The 18,369-nt window shown below is 43.2% G+C and overlaps 1 protein-coding gene across 1 annotated transcript; it reads left to right on the top strand.

Annotated features, from left to right (window-relative positions):
* The first annotated feature begins 4,507 nt into the window (after positions 1 to 4,507).
* On the top strand, positions 4,508 to 18,080 carry stk35 (serine/threonine kinase 35). The gene is made up of 3 exons (XM_070910848.1): positions 4,508 to 5,057; positions 7,318 to 8,132; positions 17,672 to 18,080. The coding sequence occupies exons 1-2, from the start codon at positions 4,508 to 4,510 to the stop codon at positions 8,058 to 8,060; spliced, it is 1,293 nt and encodes a 430-aa protein (XP_070766949.1). The 3' UTR covers positions 8,061 to 8,132; positions 17,672 to 18,080.
* The last annotated feature ends 289 nt before the right edge of the window (positions 18,081 to 18,369 follow it).

The following is an 18,369-nucleotide window of genomic DNA, read 5'->3' as shown; positions in this document are numbered from 1 at the left end:
TCCATGTCAAATGAATTAGTGATTACTAACTAATACATATACAATGCACAGAGAATGGGAGACATGGGGGCCACCAAGTGGATAAATCTGGCCCTGCTAACAGTTATGAAGGGGTATTCCCATTTAGAGTTTCAGAGGTCATTAGTAGCACTTTAGTCTAATCTAACATGAAAGGAGCCAATAAAGGAGGTAGGATTGGAGTAATATTGTCAATATTAGCAGCAGCATTCTTAAATGTGATTCTAGCATGTCGCAGACCAGAAAACCAGTCCTCGCAGTAATCGAGTCTGGGTGAAACAAAAGCTGGATCAGGGTCTCTGCCTCAGCCATGGACAGAAAAGAGTGCATTTCAGTGTGCAGGTGAAAAAAAGGAAATGTGGATTCCTCAGATCATAAGAGAGGGTCGGATCAAAAGTATCACCAAGATTTCGCCAAACAAACTTTGAGAGATCACACAGCTGTCGAGAGTTATGGATGACCAGCAGCTCAGTTTAATCAGATGTTAGGAGCCGGGAATTAAGACATTGTATACTGGTTAAATATCCACGATCTTAAATATCTATGTGTGCTTTTCACAGGTTGGACATAATAATCTACACTTTATATTAAATATAGCTGCACACTGCAGTGTTTATTGTGAGTTATCAGCACCATTGGAGAGGTTTTGTCAGTGTTGACACTGAAGAACATCAATATTGTTAAATGTAAACTTTTTATATATATATATATATATATATAAAGAATTCATTCCTCCACAGCTGAGTGGTTAAGGTGCATATAAGCTACCATATAACAGCAGCATCCCTGGTTCAGTTCTGGTAGAATACCTGTCGCATGTCAACCCCCCCTCTTTCCCCTTGTTTCCACTGTTGCTGCTCACCTGCTACTATCTACTGTAATCTGATAATAAAGATATAATCTTTTTATAAAGTAAAATAAGTCAACTGCAGGTTTTTAAGGCAAAACCTTAAAGCTATAAGCATGGTTACTTTTGGGACAAGTATCGTCACATGTGAGACCTTATAAACTGAGAAATAAACGTCTGCAGAAGTCTGCAGCTCCCTGCACAGTGAAGAGTGCTGTGTCCTCCGTTAGATTCCTGCTGATTGCAGTGCAGTGGCCTAAGCCTCAGTAAATTCCCCTTTTGATTAGAGCCACAAATAAAGCCTCACTGGCCACTGAGCTGTGACAATAGACAGTCTGCTCTCTAAGTCCAGCCAGCCTGGTATGCAGGGCAATGAATGCCACAATGGGATGGCATAATACAAAAGCAGGACTTGTTTTCATCAGACAGTGTTGGGTTTTTAGCCCTGCTAGCAAAAGCAAAGGGCTCTCAGGAAGGCAAATCACTCTGACGGTCAATTCCAACGCCTTTGGGCTTGTTTTGGGTGGAAGGAATAGGACTCCAGGGGACACTGACAGACTAACCAACAGACAAGTTACAAATCTTTTCTGCAGCACATGATGCTTATGGCGATTAGAGGGATTTGTTCCAATCCAAACAATATGACCGTAAATCAAATAGGGATGGATGGAATAATTAAGTTAATAGACAAGACACGTCGATCAAACTTAGTAGTTTGCTGATGATGATTAAAATCAGAAGGTTTTTTTCCCCAATTTAATTTCTCATCAGCTAAAATGGCTAAAAAGAAACGAGTGCAAGAAACTTGATACATTTCTGTTTCATCTATTGACAACTGAGCATAATCCTTAGCACACATTATGCCCCTTCCTGAAAATATTCAATATCAAATGTTCCTTTTTAATATTTAATGATCTTGCACCTCATCTAAGGCCCTGTTTACACCTGGTATTAATAGCCGTCCTGGGTGAGCCGATCACAGGTGTGAATGCACCCAAGACGCATTGAGGACGCATTGAGATCCAATCGCTCAGACCACATTAGGAACATTTTGCAAAATGGATTCTCGTGGAAAATCGTACACACAAAACACGCTATCACAGAGAGTTGAGGCAGTGCAGCTGGAGGACATCAGAGAAACAGAAAATATTTTCTCCATAAAAGATGATCCAGTTTCACCAAAATCAGTGAATAAAGTCATAAAGTCATAAAGTGCGCACAGATGTAGTTGGAACTGTCCACTTGTGACCGTATCACCCAAGACACATGTTAATACCAGGTCTGAACAGGGCCTAACTATCTAAACAAAATGGTAAAAGCACAAATGGATGACAAATCATTCTCATACATAAGAAATAATAATGTTATGTAGACTGTGTCTGAAGCGCAATCATTTGTTATTACATATTGCTCCCTCTCACAGTCATAAAGCAAACCACTTCAGTGTATGACCTTGGAAACTACACTGTTTTAATTTAGCTAACAGAAAATATGATCAATGTCAAACTCTTTAAGAAGATCTAAAATAAATACAGAGTGCAAATGTATTGTCATTTATAGCTTTGTATAATTTCTCCAAAATGTTTTATAAGCAGAGTGAAATAGATATAGAACGATATGATAACCGTCTGTAAATAAAGGTACAATTTTATTTGAAGATCTTTAGGACTAATACTGTTTCCATTGATCTGCCTGAAATATGAGCGAGAGGTTCCAGAATAAAATTGCAAACCTCTGAACTACTAATTTCATCATGGCCAGCATGGTCATTTTTTATAATATCCCTTACTTCATTTATTTGTGGTGGATCAAATTGTTACTTACAAAGATCTCTCTTTTTCTTATTAAGTAGTTTATTAATATCAATTCCATGTAGATTTTACATTATTTCTTCTTTAAATGCCCAGTGGAAATACATATTTGTTTTGTTGCAGAATGTAAAACATGCACAAATCAATTTTTTTATGTTTTGTTTTCTTTTAAATTCAGGGGGGTTGGATTTAAAATGTTTAGACAACCTGTTTGTTTTATTTGACAGGAGTAAACAAAGGTTTGTTTAAATCAGTATTCATCTGTTTTCTTATCTTTTTCAGTGGAAAATACTGATTTAATTACACCTGAAGTGATCCATATGGTTCTTGGTGTATACTCTGTGGTAATGATTAAGTTTATTTGTCTCATATATTTTGTGAGTCACACTAAATACAGATACATTATCATAAATATCAGTATACCACTTTTAGAATCCCAATCAAATAAATTAGTAAAAATGTTGTTCCGATTAGAGATCCTAGTTGAATTAAAGGATATAATTTGAACACATTGTGTTTGAAATTGTGTGAATTCTGCAGTTTGTGGATGACTCTTCCTCTTAAACAAATTGATATTAAAATCACCTGTAATATAACAAACTTTGATTAAAAAGATCAATATCTCTATTGGGTGGATGGCAGATACCTCCAACAATTACACCCCCCACGTGAAGACGGCCTTCATGGCAAGGGATTATGAAGAACTCTGGGTCCTAAAGGAGCTAAAGAGGAAACTGAAGAACAGCTCCAGACTCCATGATCCATCACACTGAACCCTGAACCCCCACCCCCCTCCATGACATATTAATCTCTGCTGGGTCACTTTCAAAATCATCAACATTACATTTATATCACTTTTATGTCATAGATGGGAAATACTGTATGTCTTTGTATATTTAATACAGTATGTCCTTATATATTAAATACTGTATATGTCCTTGTATCTTTGATAAGTATAGATGTCTCCTCTTATTTAAATATTATATTTACCTGCTTCAGTGCCTGTTCAGTGAGTCTGAATTTGAATATGAATTTATCATATTCTACAAACAAAAAATGTTTTATAGACTCACACTAGATAAAAACAGGCTAATGTGCCTATATATAATATATAAAGGCCACTGTGTATAAAATATATATAATTTAAATGCATGTAAAGAACATGTAGCCTAAATTAAAACAATAAAACAATGTAACTAAGTAAAACTCAAAATACAGTTTACCATCAGCAGAACACTGAAATATCAACAATGAAGAGAGAAGTTTATTTTTGCTGTCAACATGTCCAGTGGAGACCTGTGCTGGGGGGGGGGGGGGGGGGGGGGGGGGGGCTCCATGTCCATGCCTGTGTGCACGTGCCCCCGCCCTCGCCCCGCCTCCTCACGGGTTAGTCCACGCTGCCACGGAGCGGCACGGCACGGATCTGTGTTGGCTCAAAAAAATATTTTAAAATCAGGACCCACATCAATACCGGACCCGCATCAGGACTAGAGTCTCCTTTCAAAATAAAAACAAACGTAGCGTGCTCGCGGTGTCTCTCTCACCTCTGTGACCACAGCGAGCTGTTGTCTCTCTCCGCCAATCAGCGCGCGGCAGGGCTGCGGGGCGGGTAAAGCCCGCCCCCTGTTCTCTGCGCGTCCTGGAACATTTTGTTTACAGAGGTAAAGTAGTTCCTGCAGCCGGACCGCCTGAAGCACCCCAGCAGCCTCACTACAAACCGCAAACAGCTCCAAAGTGTCGTCAGGCTGGCGCTTCAGCTCTCCGGACGTTAGGACGGCAAACTTCAGCAGTCTCGAGTTAAAGTAATGAAAGATAAACACGTCCTCCCTTCATGCTTACTTTCAACAAAAAAGAAGTTATGGATATTTGCGACGGGAAGAAGAGGAGAAAGGTAAGCGGCGGTGTGCGGGGCTGCAGGCGGAGCATGGCCGCAAAGATGAAGCGGGAGGTGGGCAAAGTCCTCCGCTCCCGTACGCTGGAGGACAATAACCACACGGAGCCCATGCAGGAGGAAGAGGACGACGACGACTGCTTCTCCATTAGCTTCCTCCGGAGTGACCGGCTGGAGCCCGCCGTGGTGGTGTCTCCCCGCTACAGCCTGCTGCGGGAGGTGGGCCGGGGAAGCTACGGGGTGGTGTACGAGGCTATAGCCAGGAAAACAGGGGCCAGGGTGGCGGTGAAGAGGCTCCAATGCGACGCCCCGGAAAACGTAGAGCTGGCTCTGGCCGAGTTCTGGGCCCTGACCAGCCTGGAGAACCGACACCAGAATGTGGTCCAGCTGGAGGAGTGTGTCCTGCAGAGGAAGGGCCTGGCCCAGAAGATGAGCCACGGAAACAAGAGGTCCAAGCAATACCTGCGCCTGGTGGAGACGTCACTCAAAGGTATGCATGCTGCTGGCATGTTTATCCGTCAGTTGTTAGCAGCACAATAACACCAAGCAGGGCTACTAATAATGCATTAATACATGCATGAACACAGGGAGTTAAAGGGAGCTGCAAAAACATGTCTGACAGAGTCCTTACTGCAAAAACACGTCTGTAAATTGTTTCTTAACAAGTAGTTTACAAGGTGACAGTGATTTTACCAGCTTAAGCTCCAAATCCAAATTTAAGGAGCCCTTGTGTTAATAGATTATAAAATCAGTTGTCTCCTGTTGTGATAAAATCGCATTAAACTCATTTACAAGATGGTTCAATGTATGTTCAGCTTATGTAAACATGCACATGGGTCTGCAGTGGATAAGGGAAAGCGTCTCTGTACTAAACCTAAATCTGTGCTATAAACTACAAACTGTGTGTGATGTGCGAGGCTCCTCCTCTGGAAAATGATTTTGTGAATTAACAGTAATATTGACCCCCCTCGCAGCCTTCCAGTGTGTCAGTGAGCTGCTATACGTTTCCTATAGGAGGCTCAGAGAGTACACAGTGTTTCCCTCAGCTCACAAGAGAACACAGTGTACTAATTGGCAGCATGTTAACGCACAGCTTGTTGACTGAGATTTCAGACACTAAACAGTTATGTTTCAGTGTAATGTGGGCTATTATAACGAAATACTGCAGCTTTATCTTTATAACAGCTTCATTTTAATCTATTTGTATCATTGTTGTCATCGGTCCAGTTTGACCTACTTATCAGCTCCTTTGTTATTTCTCAGCAGGCCTAATAGAAAAGTAGATATTAGCTTTTAAATATCTTCAAAATTGAAATTAAGCATTGAGATAGCAGTTTTGACCTGTGCTGTTATAAATCCGGGGTTATTATGACTGAATCAGTTTACAATCTTTTAATAGCCTGGCTGTTGTTGAAATGAAATATTAATCTTGAGCTGACATCAAGTGATAACACAAAATGGGGATAACGACACAAAGGACTTGTTTTTAATCTAATCTCTTTTAGCCTTTGTCTTGGTCCACGTAACCAAGTTCCTAAAGTGAAAAGCTGAGTAGCCAGCAGCCCGCAGAGTGATCATCGGGGCAGGTCAGTGCGGGGGAGCAGCTCTGTTTGGACATTTTAAAAGCCACTTTCACTGCTACCTCAAAGTTTCTGTCCAGACAGGAATCTGCAAGTGTTAAAGTTTTTAATGAAAGACTTTGGGATGCTGGTCTTTATAGTTTTCTGTATTGAATCTGGTCAGGTTATTGACTTTATGTGAGAAAAATCACCAGAGTCTATTGGAGCCGGATGGATGAATCGGCTGAGCTGATGTGTCAGCTGGTCTTAGTTTATTACACATACAGTACGTTGTCGTTGTTGTTGTTCCACTGGCAGGTTTATGTTTACACTGTAATGTCACACTTGCTCAAAATTCTTTAATAACCAAATTTAAGGGATCCATATCAAAACTGTGTGTTTATTTGACAAAACAAATATCAGCCCATTTTTCCTCAACTCCCACATATTGATATCAGCACTGGCCTCAAAAATGGCAGGGCTTTAGTGTCCCTTAATTACAGTCCTACGCCCAGAAGAGGTGTTCCCCCTCACCTGAATCAAAGACCACCTCCATGGCAAAAAGTAACAGCAATGCCAGTGTGAGTATGTTTACGGGGTCATCTGCTAGCTAAACTGATCACGAGGTGAGGATATGTCGGGATCCACCGGGCTTTCTTAGATAGTTAGCAGAGAGCAACAAGGCCCATCTGCTGTTGATGAAATGTGCAGAAGTCTGCAAAGGTTTGTGGTTTGAAACCTCTTTGAAGTGGAAGTGACACAGCTGAATGTATCAACGGATCTATCTGTCTGTTGCACGCAATTACAAACCACTGATACTGGTGTTGCATCCTCTGGAGGAAAACCTGAAGTCTTTAAGCGGTCCCACAACAAACCTGTTTCTCCTGAAACCTGTGGAAGACTGAAGACATGTAGACACAAAGAATCTCATAGCTCAGTCAGAAAATCATTTGCATGTTAGATACTGTGCTGAAGTGGAAGTGAAAGCAGCTCTGTACAGCTCTGTGCGTGCCTGACTTGTGTATGATTCATTGTTGTGGTCTATGCAGTGAGTGTTTTTACACTGGTCCTGGTCCTGGCAGGGGGCACCTCTGGGTCTGAACTCTAATAAGCAGACTGAATGTCACAGTTTGACTGCTGTTATCTAACTAATCAGGTCATTTCTGTCCTTCTTCAATGTTCACGCTGCAGGAGAGCGCATCCTGGGTTACCCAGAGGAGCCGTGCTACCTGTGGTTCGTCATGGAGTTCTGCGAGGGCGGGGACCTCAACCAGTACATCTTGTCCCGCCGGCCCGACCCCCAGACCAACAGGAGCTTTATGCGGCAGTTGACGAGTGCTGTAGCTTTCCTGCACAAGAACAACATTGTCCATCGCGATCTGAAGCCAGACAACATTCTCATCTCACAGAAATCTGGTTCACCGGTTCTCAAAGTGGCCGACTTTGGGCTCAGTAAAGTTTGTGCTGGCCTGAACTCCAAGGACAGTGAAGAACACCCTGCAGCAGGAGCGGGCGGCAGAGGCAGCAACCAGAACAACATCGTCAACATAAACAAGTTCTGGTTGTCTTCGGCTTGTGGCTCGGACTTCTACATGGCCCCCGAGGTGTGGGAGGGCCACTACACGGCCAAGGCTGATATCTTCGCCCTGGGCATCATCATCTGGGCGATGATCGAGCGGATCACCTTCATCGACGCAGAGTCCAAGCGCGAGCTGCTGGGCACCTACATACGGCAGGGCACAGAGATTGTACCTGTCGGGGAGGCTCTGTTGGAGAACCCCAAGATGGTTCTCCACATCCCGCAGAAGGCCAGGAGCTCCATGTCTGAGGGTGTGAAGAAACTCCTCCAGGACATGCTCGCAGTCAACCCTCAGGACCGACCAGACGCCCTCCAGCTGGAGGTGCGGATGGACCAAGTCACGTGTGCTGCGTGACAGCCCCCACCTTCGCAAAACCTCTCCTCTTTTACCCTAACCAGTCAAAGAAGGGACCCCTTTCCTTCCCAGGTAAGCTTGTCTCTTCTTGATAACTTACTGGTGTTACTAACTAGCTTGTCGAGTCGAGTACAACCGCAGCCTTTTAACCCAACCAACAGCTAATTTCACTGATTTCTGCACCAGAGAGGAGGAGCAGTCAGTGAAATGAGTTGCTGTAGTGATTAGTGGGAGCTAAAACCTGCAGGCTCCTCTGTGACACGGGACTCACCACCTCTGGCTTAAAGGGAACACTGGCCGTTGGTAACCTGGGGCTAGACACAGGTAATCTTCCTTTCAGCTGACACCGTTAGCCTGTCATGTCCCGGTCACCGGCTGGAACATCCCTCGTTTAACAGCCACTGGTGCTGTGAAGTCACTGGTTGTTGTGGATTACTGCTTTTTAGTGAAATGTCCTTTCACTGCTCTGCTGAACAATGAAGAGAGAAGCCATTCTTTAATTTCTTCCAGTAGCCAGACTGTGCATGTCTGTTTTAAATATAACCTCTATCATCCTTCTGTCATGACACAGACCCACTTTACATCCACAGAATCCAGTGCCTGATATTTTCAAACGACAACTTTTGTTCAGGGGGATTTTTTAAAGGCTATTTCTGGTTTGTTACCATTTGCATCTTATATTTGTAGTTTTGGTCACAATTTCTATCAATAATGAGAACATTGTGCTCACCAAAGGTAACTGCTGAGACAACATCACACAAGCAGTCAGACAGCAACAGTTTATCCAGATCATTTAAACCACTTTATTAGGAGGTAAAACTGAAAAGTAGCCCATCTGAAATGTTGCTAATAATCCCTCATTGTAGTAGAAAATAAAAAATGAGTAAATACAGGAGGTGAAAGTTGAAGCAGGAAGTGGGTCTGTAAACTGCGATGGATGACAGTTTAGTGATCATTTTACAGTTTAGCTTTGGTCTCTTCTCCTTTATTTGGAAGAGAATGATAGAATGATCAAAATGGTGATAATAAACTAAGGATATCCTTTAAGAAAAATTAAACAAAAACCTTAATTGCATCATTGAATTTGGTGATCTATTAAGGCTGCACAATTAATCAAATATCAATCTCGATCACGATTTTGGCTTCCCACAATTAAATAAACATAATGGTCTGCGATTAGAAAACCCAGCTGCATATCAAATCATGCGCTTCCTAAACTAACAGCCAGCCACCTGGGGCGATCGAGATGTTTGGCTTCACTTTTGGGGGAGTCTCGCATAGCCAGACCCATCGCCACACTTTGTTTAGTGCTGTTCAAAAGTACAGGCTTTGCTTCAGGGAGCTGTCATGTTACTGTGTGGGCACCGTGCGCCTGTGCCAAAATGTCCTGGGCTGCTGTCCAGAGTAAAAGAGTAATATACAACAGAGGTCAGACGGGAAAAATGAAAGTCAAATGTCTGGAGCAGAAGGTGAAGAGCTAGTCCCTCGAAACAGATCATCAGTCGTTGTTTGGAAGTATTTTGGATTTAGGGCAAGTGATGTTAAGCAAGAACAAATCATATGCAGAGAGTGCAAAACACCACAAACTGCAGCGCGATGAATGCATGAAGGCTAAGAAGATAACGGCACTAACGTTACCTCACTGAATCCCCGTCCATGTCCAGCGTCAACTCAGACATCCATAACAGCGACGCTGTACATCACGTCACTGTAAAAAAGTTTCGGTGCAATTTTATTTATAATTTGCTTCCCCGAGATGCACTCGGAGTAGGGACCAGTCTTATTTTGATGTAAAGATTTGTACATTAGGAGGAATGTAGCACAACATGGAAGTGAAAGAGGTGCTCTGTTTATTTGAATGTGAAAGTGGAATAAAAATATTTTGTCCCTAAAATCAATCAATTGTGATCTCAATATTGATCAAAATAATCGTGATTATCATTTTGGCCGTAATCGTGCAGCCCTATGATCTGTTGAGCCACAGTGGCTGATAAGACATCAGACGATGTGTTGGCCTCGTCCCTTCACTCCAAATAGTTCTAAGCCTGACTGCTGCTTCCCACGTCACTGACGAGGAAATGGATTAACACGAGTGAAAGTATCTACGACAGAGCGCTGACGTCAAGACGCAAAACTGAGCTACTGATACGGTTAACAAGATGGCTGACGTTAATAGAGTTCAACGGTCGCTGTCCCTGCAGGACAAGGATGCATCTTCCTTAGAGCGAATAAACAGTGTAGTTAAAGTTGAAGTTAGGTAACAGCAGGTGTGTTGATGCCCCCGGGGGTGGAGAAGGTGGTGCTATGTGAGCAGGAGGGAGGAGGACTTTTAGGTTGGCACTGGGAACCAATCATGGTACAACCTTGGCTCGAGGGCAAACATCCTGGCTGTAAACACACACACAGTCAGGGTGTGTGTGAGACATTATGAGAGAGTGAAGCACAAAACAAAAAGTTATTGGCAGAGCTGCATTAACAGTGGAGGATCTTTGGCATGAACCTGTACAGTACATGAGGTTCACCTGGCGGCGAATCACAGCTCTTACACAAACATTGAATTCTGACTTCTGTTTCCATCTGAGTGCCGACTGTTGCACAAGTCACTTCCCTTCAGTGACATTTATGTATTTTCACTGACAGTCTGGCTTATTTCCCACCTTTGACAAGTGCATCAATACCTGCTGCTTGCTTACTCATCGATTTGTATATTTATTTGTTGAGTCAGTTACATTAATGTAGCTTATACAGTATATGTAGAAAAGAGATGAAGGTGTGTTCAGATTCACTTTTATTCAACATATATTACTTCTCTTGCTCTTTAATTACTCACTGCTGATGCTTAATCTGACTATGAGCAACAGTACGCTGTTTACATTATCTGTCACATTATGATTGGATTATTGGTGAGCATTTAAACCAGTTATAGGCCGCTGTTAACTTGAGTCCAGGAAGTCCAGGAGTCTTAACAAAGAGTCCAGGAAGTATTTTTCCACTTAAAAGTACTTTTAAAGTCAAACTACCTTTCCAGTCCTAATGTTGTTAGCTGTCAACCATTCGTGTTATCAATACCACGATGTAGAACTACATACACACACAGTAGGTGATAGAAGAGTTTGTTGACAAACCACAGAACACAGTCTGGTACCTCTGACATTCATTTATCAATGAGGCAGAATATGTTTATATATTATCTTAACTTTTACTTTCAGAATCGCAACACAATCACCCACTTCACCACCTTCTAAAGAGGGACAACCCCTCCCCCAAAACAAACATGCACACCCAGCAGGAAGTGACTCTTTCTGCTGTAGTGACAATGCAGGAAAAGTGTCCCTGTAAGATGTTAATTGTCCCAGTTTGCTATTTAGAGCGGAAACTCCTTGTAGCACATCAATCAGCCGCTGAGTGGATGTTCACTGACCCGAACCGTCCGTCTGTTTGTTTGAACTTGAACCCTCCATTGACCAGGACTAAGCCCGGCGTTTGTTTGACAATTAGCTCTTCAATCCAATCTTTCTCTGTTAACCCCTTATTGTAAGCTCCCGCCCAGAGACCCCGCCCCCCTTGCAGCTATGACATGACTCCTCTTGGCTCCCAGCTGTCAGCGGGGCTGTTTGGCGATGGACTCTGGAGGTGGCGTTGCGTGATAGTCCACTGCTGCAGATTGACCTCGTTCTCTCGCGGCATGATGGGACAGCATGTTACGCAACCGGCCCTGCACTGGTTCAATGGGAAAACCTGTCATCTGTTGGAGAGAGGGATTAGTGGCTGTAAACAGGGGGGGGGGCAGTTGTTTCTGCTGTGTGTGTACATTCATGTCAGGAGCTGGTTAAAGGAGGGGCAGCTGACGACAGCACAGTGACGACACTCAGTTCACTGAGGAGAGCAGAAACAGTCTCAAGTCTGATGATGGCACTACATATGGGACTGAGAGAGTCTCTGGGAATCTATGGGATCTGGTCCAGTCAGTTTGGGGATGGATATGTTTCAGATTAATGCACCAACTATTTCTTTCTGCTAATTGGTTGATCAATTAATCTATAAAATGCCAGAGGATAATCCCAAAGTTATTATTCAATTTCTATTCATGCGACACGTTTGAACCACAGAATGATTATTTTACTGCTGTAATTATCAAAAAAGCCCTTGAATAAGTTTTTCATGACTCATTTCAACTTGAATTGTGCGCACCAGTAGCAAGTATTCATGTGATTTATTGTTAATAGAATTGTTGGACTTGAGGGCTGTAACAGTGCTGATGGTTTTTCTTTTTTTATCAATATTTGAGAGTTAAAAAAAGGATCATCATAAATTCCATTTTCCATTTTTATATAAACACAAATGGACATTTTAAAGTGTAAAAATAAACTATGTCGTAGCGTTACAGCTGCAACAAATTATTATTTTCACGATTAACTTAACTGCTTATTAGTTTCTTGATTAATTGATATATTGTTTTATCTATAAAGTCCAATGCGACGTCTTCAAATGTCTTGTTTAGTCTGACAAACTGTCCAAAATCCAAACATATTCAGTTTCCTGCCACATTAAACAGAGAAAGGCAACACGTTGGAGAACGAGAATGTTTCATGGCCTAAAACATAACATCAGCATTTCTACATTTCAGTTTGGTGTTACTTATCGGCCAACGTACAGACCAATACTGAATCATATTGACCGATATACCAGGAATGTATTGGAATGCCCTGAGCTAATCGAGGCCGTCTCATCAGCTACTGATCAGTCGTATTTACTTCCCTCTGTGCTCCGCCTTCACCAGCTGTCAGCTTTGAGTCATGAAGAGAGATTATCCACAAAAAATGAAAGAAGCCCAGTAGCCACTGCAGTCTGCAGTCTGAGTGTTGGACAAGGTCGTAGTAACAGCTACTTTGACAATAATCAATATGATGAGTCAAATACATCGTCTCTTAAATTGATTGCTTTCACTGTCTGTGATGCATTCACAGTGCTGCTGCTTTATGTAGGAAAAATATAATTTGGGTACTGAATATTTAATGACACGCATCAGGAGTGAGAAATCCCCACAAAATATGTCTTGTCAGCATCATATGATAACCATGTGCATCTCTGTTTTGTGTGACATCCCGCTGCTCATCTATCTCACCCATCCCTCCCTGCACATCCTCCCCCACCCCCCCTCTCCTCCTCTGCTGGACAATGAGAGTGCTGCTCCTGGTTCGGGGCTTATGGAGGCTTGCGTCTGGAACATTTTGTCCTCTCGCTGCCTGCCAGCCATGTGCCGCCTCTCTTTAAACCAGGCCAGAGCACTGTAAGCCTCTGCCCTTCCCACGTGTGCTGTCTTTACTTTGGGAATCTTTTTTGATTTCATTGACAGCGTGAACGGGCTTTCTGCAAGTTGAGGCATTTTCAGGGTGTTGTCCTCACTCTGCACACATGAATGCCTCCACGTACTGTAATAAACATGCAGTTTCTCTCTTTGCATGTGTCGTCCATCTTATCTGAATACACCAAAGCAGCGTACATGTTAAACAAAGACAGTGCTGATGTTGCTCTTCTAAAGGAAGTGAAGTTGTTTGGACAGCAGTTTGAAGGCAGGGGACGGTATGTTCTGGACTGGCTCAGTCAGTGGGGGGCATTATGTAGGGGCTGAGAAATGCCAGAGGAGGGCCACCTTTATGAGATGTTGGGAGTGGGTGTGATGAGCGCATTTGCGTTCTTATGCAACATGCTTGTAAAAGTGAGCATTCAGTGCTAAAGAAGGTTGTAAATATTTCCTCCGGGCCCTCAGGGCTCAGAGGCAGAACTGCAAAAACAAGTTCCTACACAAATGATTCTGGTGAAGCGCCCGTTTGTGTTCTTGTGTTTGTTCAAAAGCTGAAAATTGGAGACAAAGTAAGACTGAGAGAACAGCTCAAGCCGGCTCAGGAATCTGACCACTTCCTTTTTTTATTTGTATCAAATTTGTCCATAAAAATCAAGTTATGATGCACCCTCCAGCACCCTGTACAGTCCAGGACACCCTGTCATCCCACAGTGCTCCCGAATGAACATCTTTTCCACTCTGCTGTCCCCATTCATGGTGACTGTGTTGGATCTAATGGGCTGTAAGCTCTTTACTCCGCGTTAATCTCCTCACGTCTCTCATGGCCTCACAGCTCCCTGCAGGTGCTGTATGTGGGCTGTATTCTGGCCTCTTGGTGGATTCTCTTTGGTTCTTCTGTGGTTTCACTTTTGTGTTGAGAGTTAATGTTGTTTGAATGGTTCTAACAGAGCTGGCAGGGTTCATTTTGACTTGTAAATAATAGATGAAAAGAGGTGTGGTTGGCATCTGTTGCAGACAGTAGAGATCGGTCTCCTCTCCCTGATAATACTGAAGAGCTTCAAGATGGCGGGATGACCTGAGGGATGCAGATGGGGGAGCAAACAAACCTGTAACCAATGAGGGCCTTCACAAATATTTGTCCTTGTTCACATTTTCGGTTTGTCTTTACTTTATAGACAGTGTTCGGAATTTGGACAAATAAATATTTTTTGACCCCAACATCTTTAACAAAAGAGTTTCTGTTGAGGTTTTTGTGCCCTCATAAAGATCTATTCAAGGTATTTCTCATCACAACCCTTGAAACATTGTCTGGTTCCAGTTTCGTTGTTGGAAACGCTTTGTCAGTTCTGCATCAGGAGGAACTTTGAGGAACGCTCCTAAACTTACATAATGAACAGTTTTTGTGAATGCCAGCCTACTGGAATGTGTTGCTCTGCATGCCGCACGGCCACAAAACCACCTCGAGCTCATAAAACACCAACACTCCCTTTCCAACTGCTTATCATAGAGAGCTGCCGCAGTGTCCCGGGCTCACACGAAACCAAACCCCCACCACTTCCCCAAAGATACTGGTCTCTGCCGGTTTTTAAACGAGGTAGTCTGCTTTGGGGTTATGCAACAACAAATGGCTGGCAGGGCGGCTGAGGAGGCAGCAGGCCCCAGTTTGTCCAGGATCTGCTGGGATTCCACCTTCGCCCTGTTTCCTTGATATTGCTTATTTATGTATCGGCGATAACTCCGAGAGCAACAAGCAGAAAACTGATATGCTGACTTCAGCGAGGGTTTGATCAGAAGGGGAGGGGTATTCAAATGTTTACATGTTGTACAATGTTAGTTTTATCAGGGCTCAGCATTCAGACCACAGAACACAAACTGACGGACTGGACTGCATCTGATGTTCAAAACTATTCATTAATTAATAAGTTGCACTTGGTCGTATGTGTGGACAAGATTTAGTATCATTGGAGGTCCACCCCTCTAAAATATGTCTGCTAAATGTACCTTTGGCTCAGTGGGACATTAATCCAAGTCTGGCTGTTAATGTACTTCTTGACTGCTGTGAAGAGGAAATAGTCGTTACCCTCTGCTCTGCACGGAGGTCAGAGGTCAGGGGCCCCTACAAACCAGCTCCAGTGGAAGTGACAGAGATTCAGTGTCTTGATGTAGGACACGTCAACATGTCGGGACCTGAATCCACATCCCCCTGTTGAATTACCTTCTCTCCAGTCGCTTAGTCTCCCTGCTGCTCTGCAGTTTGACAGCAGAATGATGAAGACAACACCCAGCGTAGGGACTGACAGCATCCTAAATTTTCCTTTCTGACTGCAAAATCAAGACAAGCATGGCCGCAACACTCCTCGCTACACTGATAATGTTTTATAATGGAATGTGTTTGAGGCTGATCACACTGACAGGACAGGAGGACTGAGGCGTTGCATTCATCTGTACAACATGTTTCAGGTTGGCTTTGTGCGTACATGGATGTCCCAAACTAGCTGAGTCAGTATGGAGAACAGAACAGAAAAAGCTTCATGTAAACAACTCAAGCAGAAGAAAACAACTGGTTTATTCTATTTAACGCTCCTCCAGAATACTTAGTTTTACTGTTTGTGTGCATGCTCAACCACATGTTCCTCCTGTTTGATACCAGCTTTTACTTTAACAGACAACACAAAGGAAGCCTTCAACAGAGCTCGGCCTTTGTCAAAGCTTGGCTGATCGCAGGTGTGCTGCTTACAGCCTGTGCAGTCTGCAGGCTGCAGAGTGTGTAGAGTTGTGTAACGTCTCCATGATGGGGTGTATACTCAGGTATGCAGGAGGCATGCTTGTTAAATGTGTGCCTCGGGTCAGAGAGTTCAGTGAGTTTACACACAGGTACAAGTTTTCCTCGGAGAGGACGCTCACAGCTGCTCCTGTAAAAACAAAGAGAAGAAAAACAAAAAAAAAAGCTGGATGCTGAAGAATTAGAGGCACAGCAGCGAGTCCTGACAGACGCCTCAGAGCTCTCGAGTGTTTAAAGATTAGAGGCTAACAGATTTTGGTATTTTTGGGAGTATGTAAGGAAAGGAAACAGGCTTCAGAAATGACTGGAATCCTTTTGCGTGTCCAAAACTCTGAGATGAACAAAGGAGATTAAATCAGCGACCAGCGTCCTCTGTCGACCCCTGGACTGGAAAACAGATCGATGGTGTCTGGCTTTTAGCTTGACGGTATACTTTACAGCCTGGCAGCTCTGCAGTGACCAGTTATCTGAGAGGAACCTGGAAGAGGATGAACCCTGTGGACTGAATTCATTGTTAAAAGATTCATTCTGTGTCTTCATAGCCAATAATATGAATTAATTAAGTTGCTTTAGGGCACTTGTTTGTTCCAGTATCACCATATTGTGAACAGCATACTGTATTTTACTGTAAATCTAATAAGTGCTCATCCTCAGCAGTGACATAAGCACTCTCCATGTGTCCATTCAGCACATCATCCCTCATTCAGCATCTCCAGGGCTCGTGCTTCCTGCTAAGCTGACCCACTTGTGTTCATACCATGTGCTGTTATGCAACTTATGACAAGAGGAACAAACTGCTGCGAGGCTGCGAGCTGTGGCGTGTCAGCCGCTGGGCTATTATTAGAGCTCAGCGCTGAACTAAACCTGGATGCATCGACAGGCAGCGAACACACTCAGGTGTCAGGTGGTAATTTTGCTGCAGGTGGATGTTGAAGCAGTCTCCATCATTGTCAACCAGTCAGTGTCCGTTGAGTTCGAGATAAATGGATCTCTGATGATGCATGTAGCAGAGTTATATAGAATAATACAAATATATAGAAGAAGCATAGGTTTGTTTTTTTTATTACGACTTTGTTGTCTCTTCCAGAGAGGTTTCTCTGTTCTGGTTGTTTGTTTATAACCCGACTGCTCGTGTCTCTTGACCTGTCCAGGTCTCTGCTGTCATCTTGGGGGGAAGAATTTGGGTCTGTTGCCAGAAATACTGAGGTCATGACCCCTCGGTCCCTACGCAAAAATAAACTCTCTCAAATAATATGAATTATTTAGATGGTTATGTTTTCATATTTTCTTTATTCAGTTATTGTTCAATTCTATCATCTGTTTGGGCTGTCAAAAAAATCCAGTTTCAACAAGAACTAACAATCTGTTCAAATGAATGTGAACGTGACTCTCACAGCCTCATCCTGAGAGACAAGCTAATATCACTGCATTTTATGGCCACAGCAAACAGCACTCATGACTTCTCAGATGGTTGGGTGTCTTGTTTCCTGGTTGCTGACCTGTTTCTACTTTGTGTCTCTGCAGCTTTGTTTACTACATGGACGTGGACTCCGATGGGACTCTGACAAACTGAACTGTGAAGAATCCACAATCATCATTTGAGCGGGAAGCGACGGACTGGCTGATGATTCCAAACCTCTGGGACGGGAACAGTATGCAAACCAGACCATAGTGCACTTCCAGCACCATCCAGTTACAATCACTGTCACCACAGCGGACATTTAACTGGTGGACGATGCCAGTGTCTGGCTGGATGTGACAACCAGGTTCATGACATTTGTTGTTTTATATTTGTTGCCCCAGTATAGGCCTGCTCTTCCTTAACCTTTGTAACATGTACTCGGCTGTGGCACAGCTCACAGTACTGGACTGCACCAGAGCGCTAAGGTCAAAGCATCGTTTTACTGATGATGGCATGTGAGTAACTATGAACAACAGGGCGACACTAACAGTTTCTCTTTCCCACCCTGCCCTGTACAAACGTCGTGCCTTAAAGATGATTCACAGAAGTGCGATTGGATCTTTAAAATGATTTTGTGAGTTACAGACTCACACCAAGACAGAAACTTCACAAGTTTGGAAACACTTCTGTCTACAGAAATGGGCAATTGACCAATGGAATTTTTTGCTTTTAATTATTTCACACTTCTTAAAACAACATCCCCAGCTAATAGTGTCAAGTAAGAATGTGATAACTTGGTGGCCCACCAAATATACAAAAC

The sequence above is a fragment of the Enoplosus armatus genome, chromosome 8 (assembly GCF_043641665.1).
Source record: "Enoplosus armatus isolate fEnoArm2 chromosome 8, fEnoArm2.hap1, whole genome shotgun sequence".
Classification (NCBI taxonomy): domain Eukaryota; kingdom Metazoa; phylum Chordata; class Actinopteri; order Centrarchiformes; family Enoplosidae; genus Enoplosus; species Enoplosus armatus.
The sequence above is the reverse complement of the archived record's forward strand: the minus strand, read 5'-3'. Positions and strand labels throughout refer to the sequence as shown.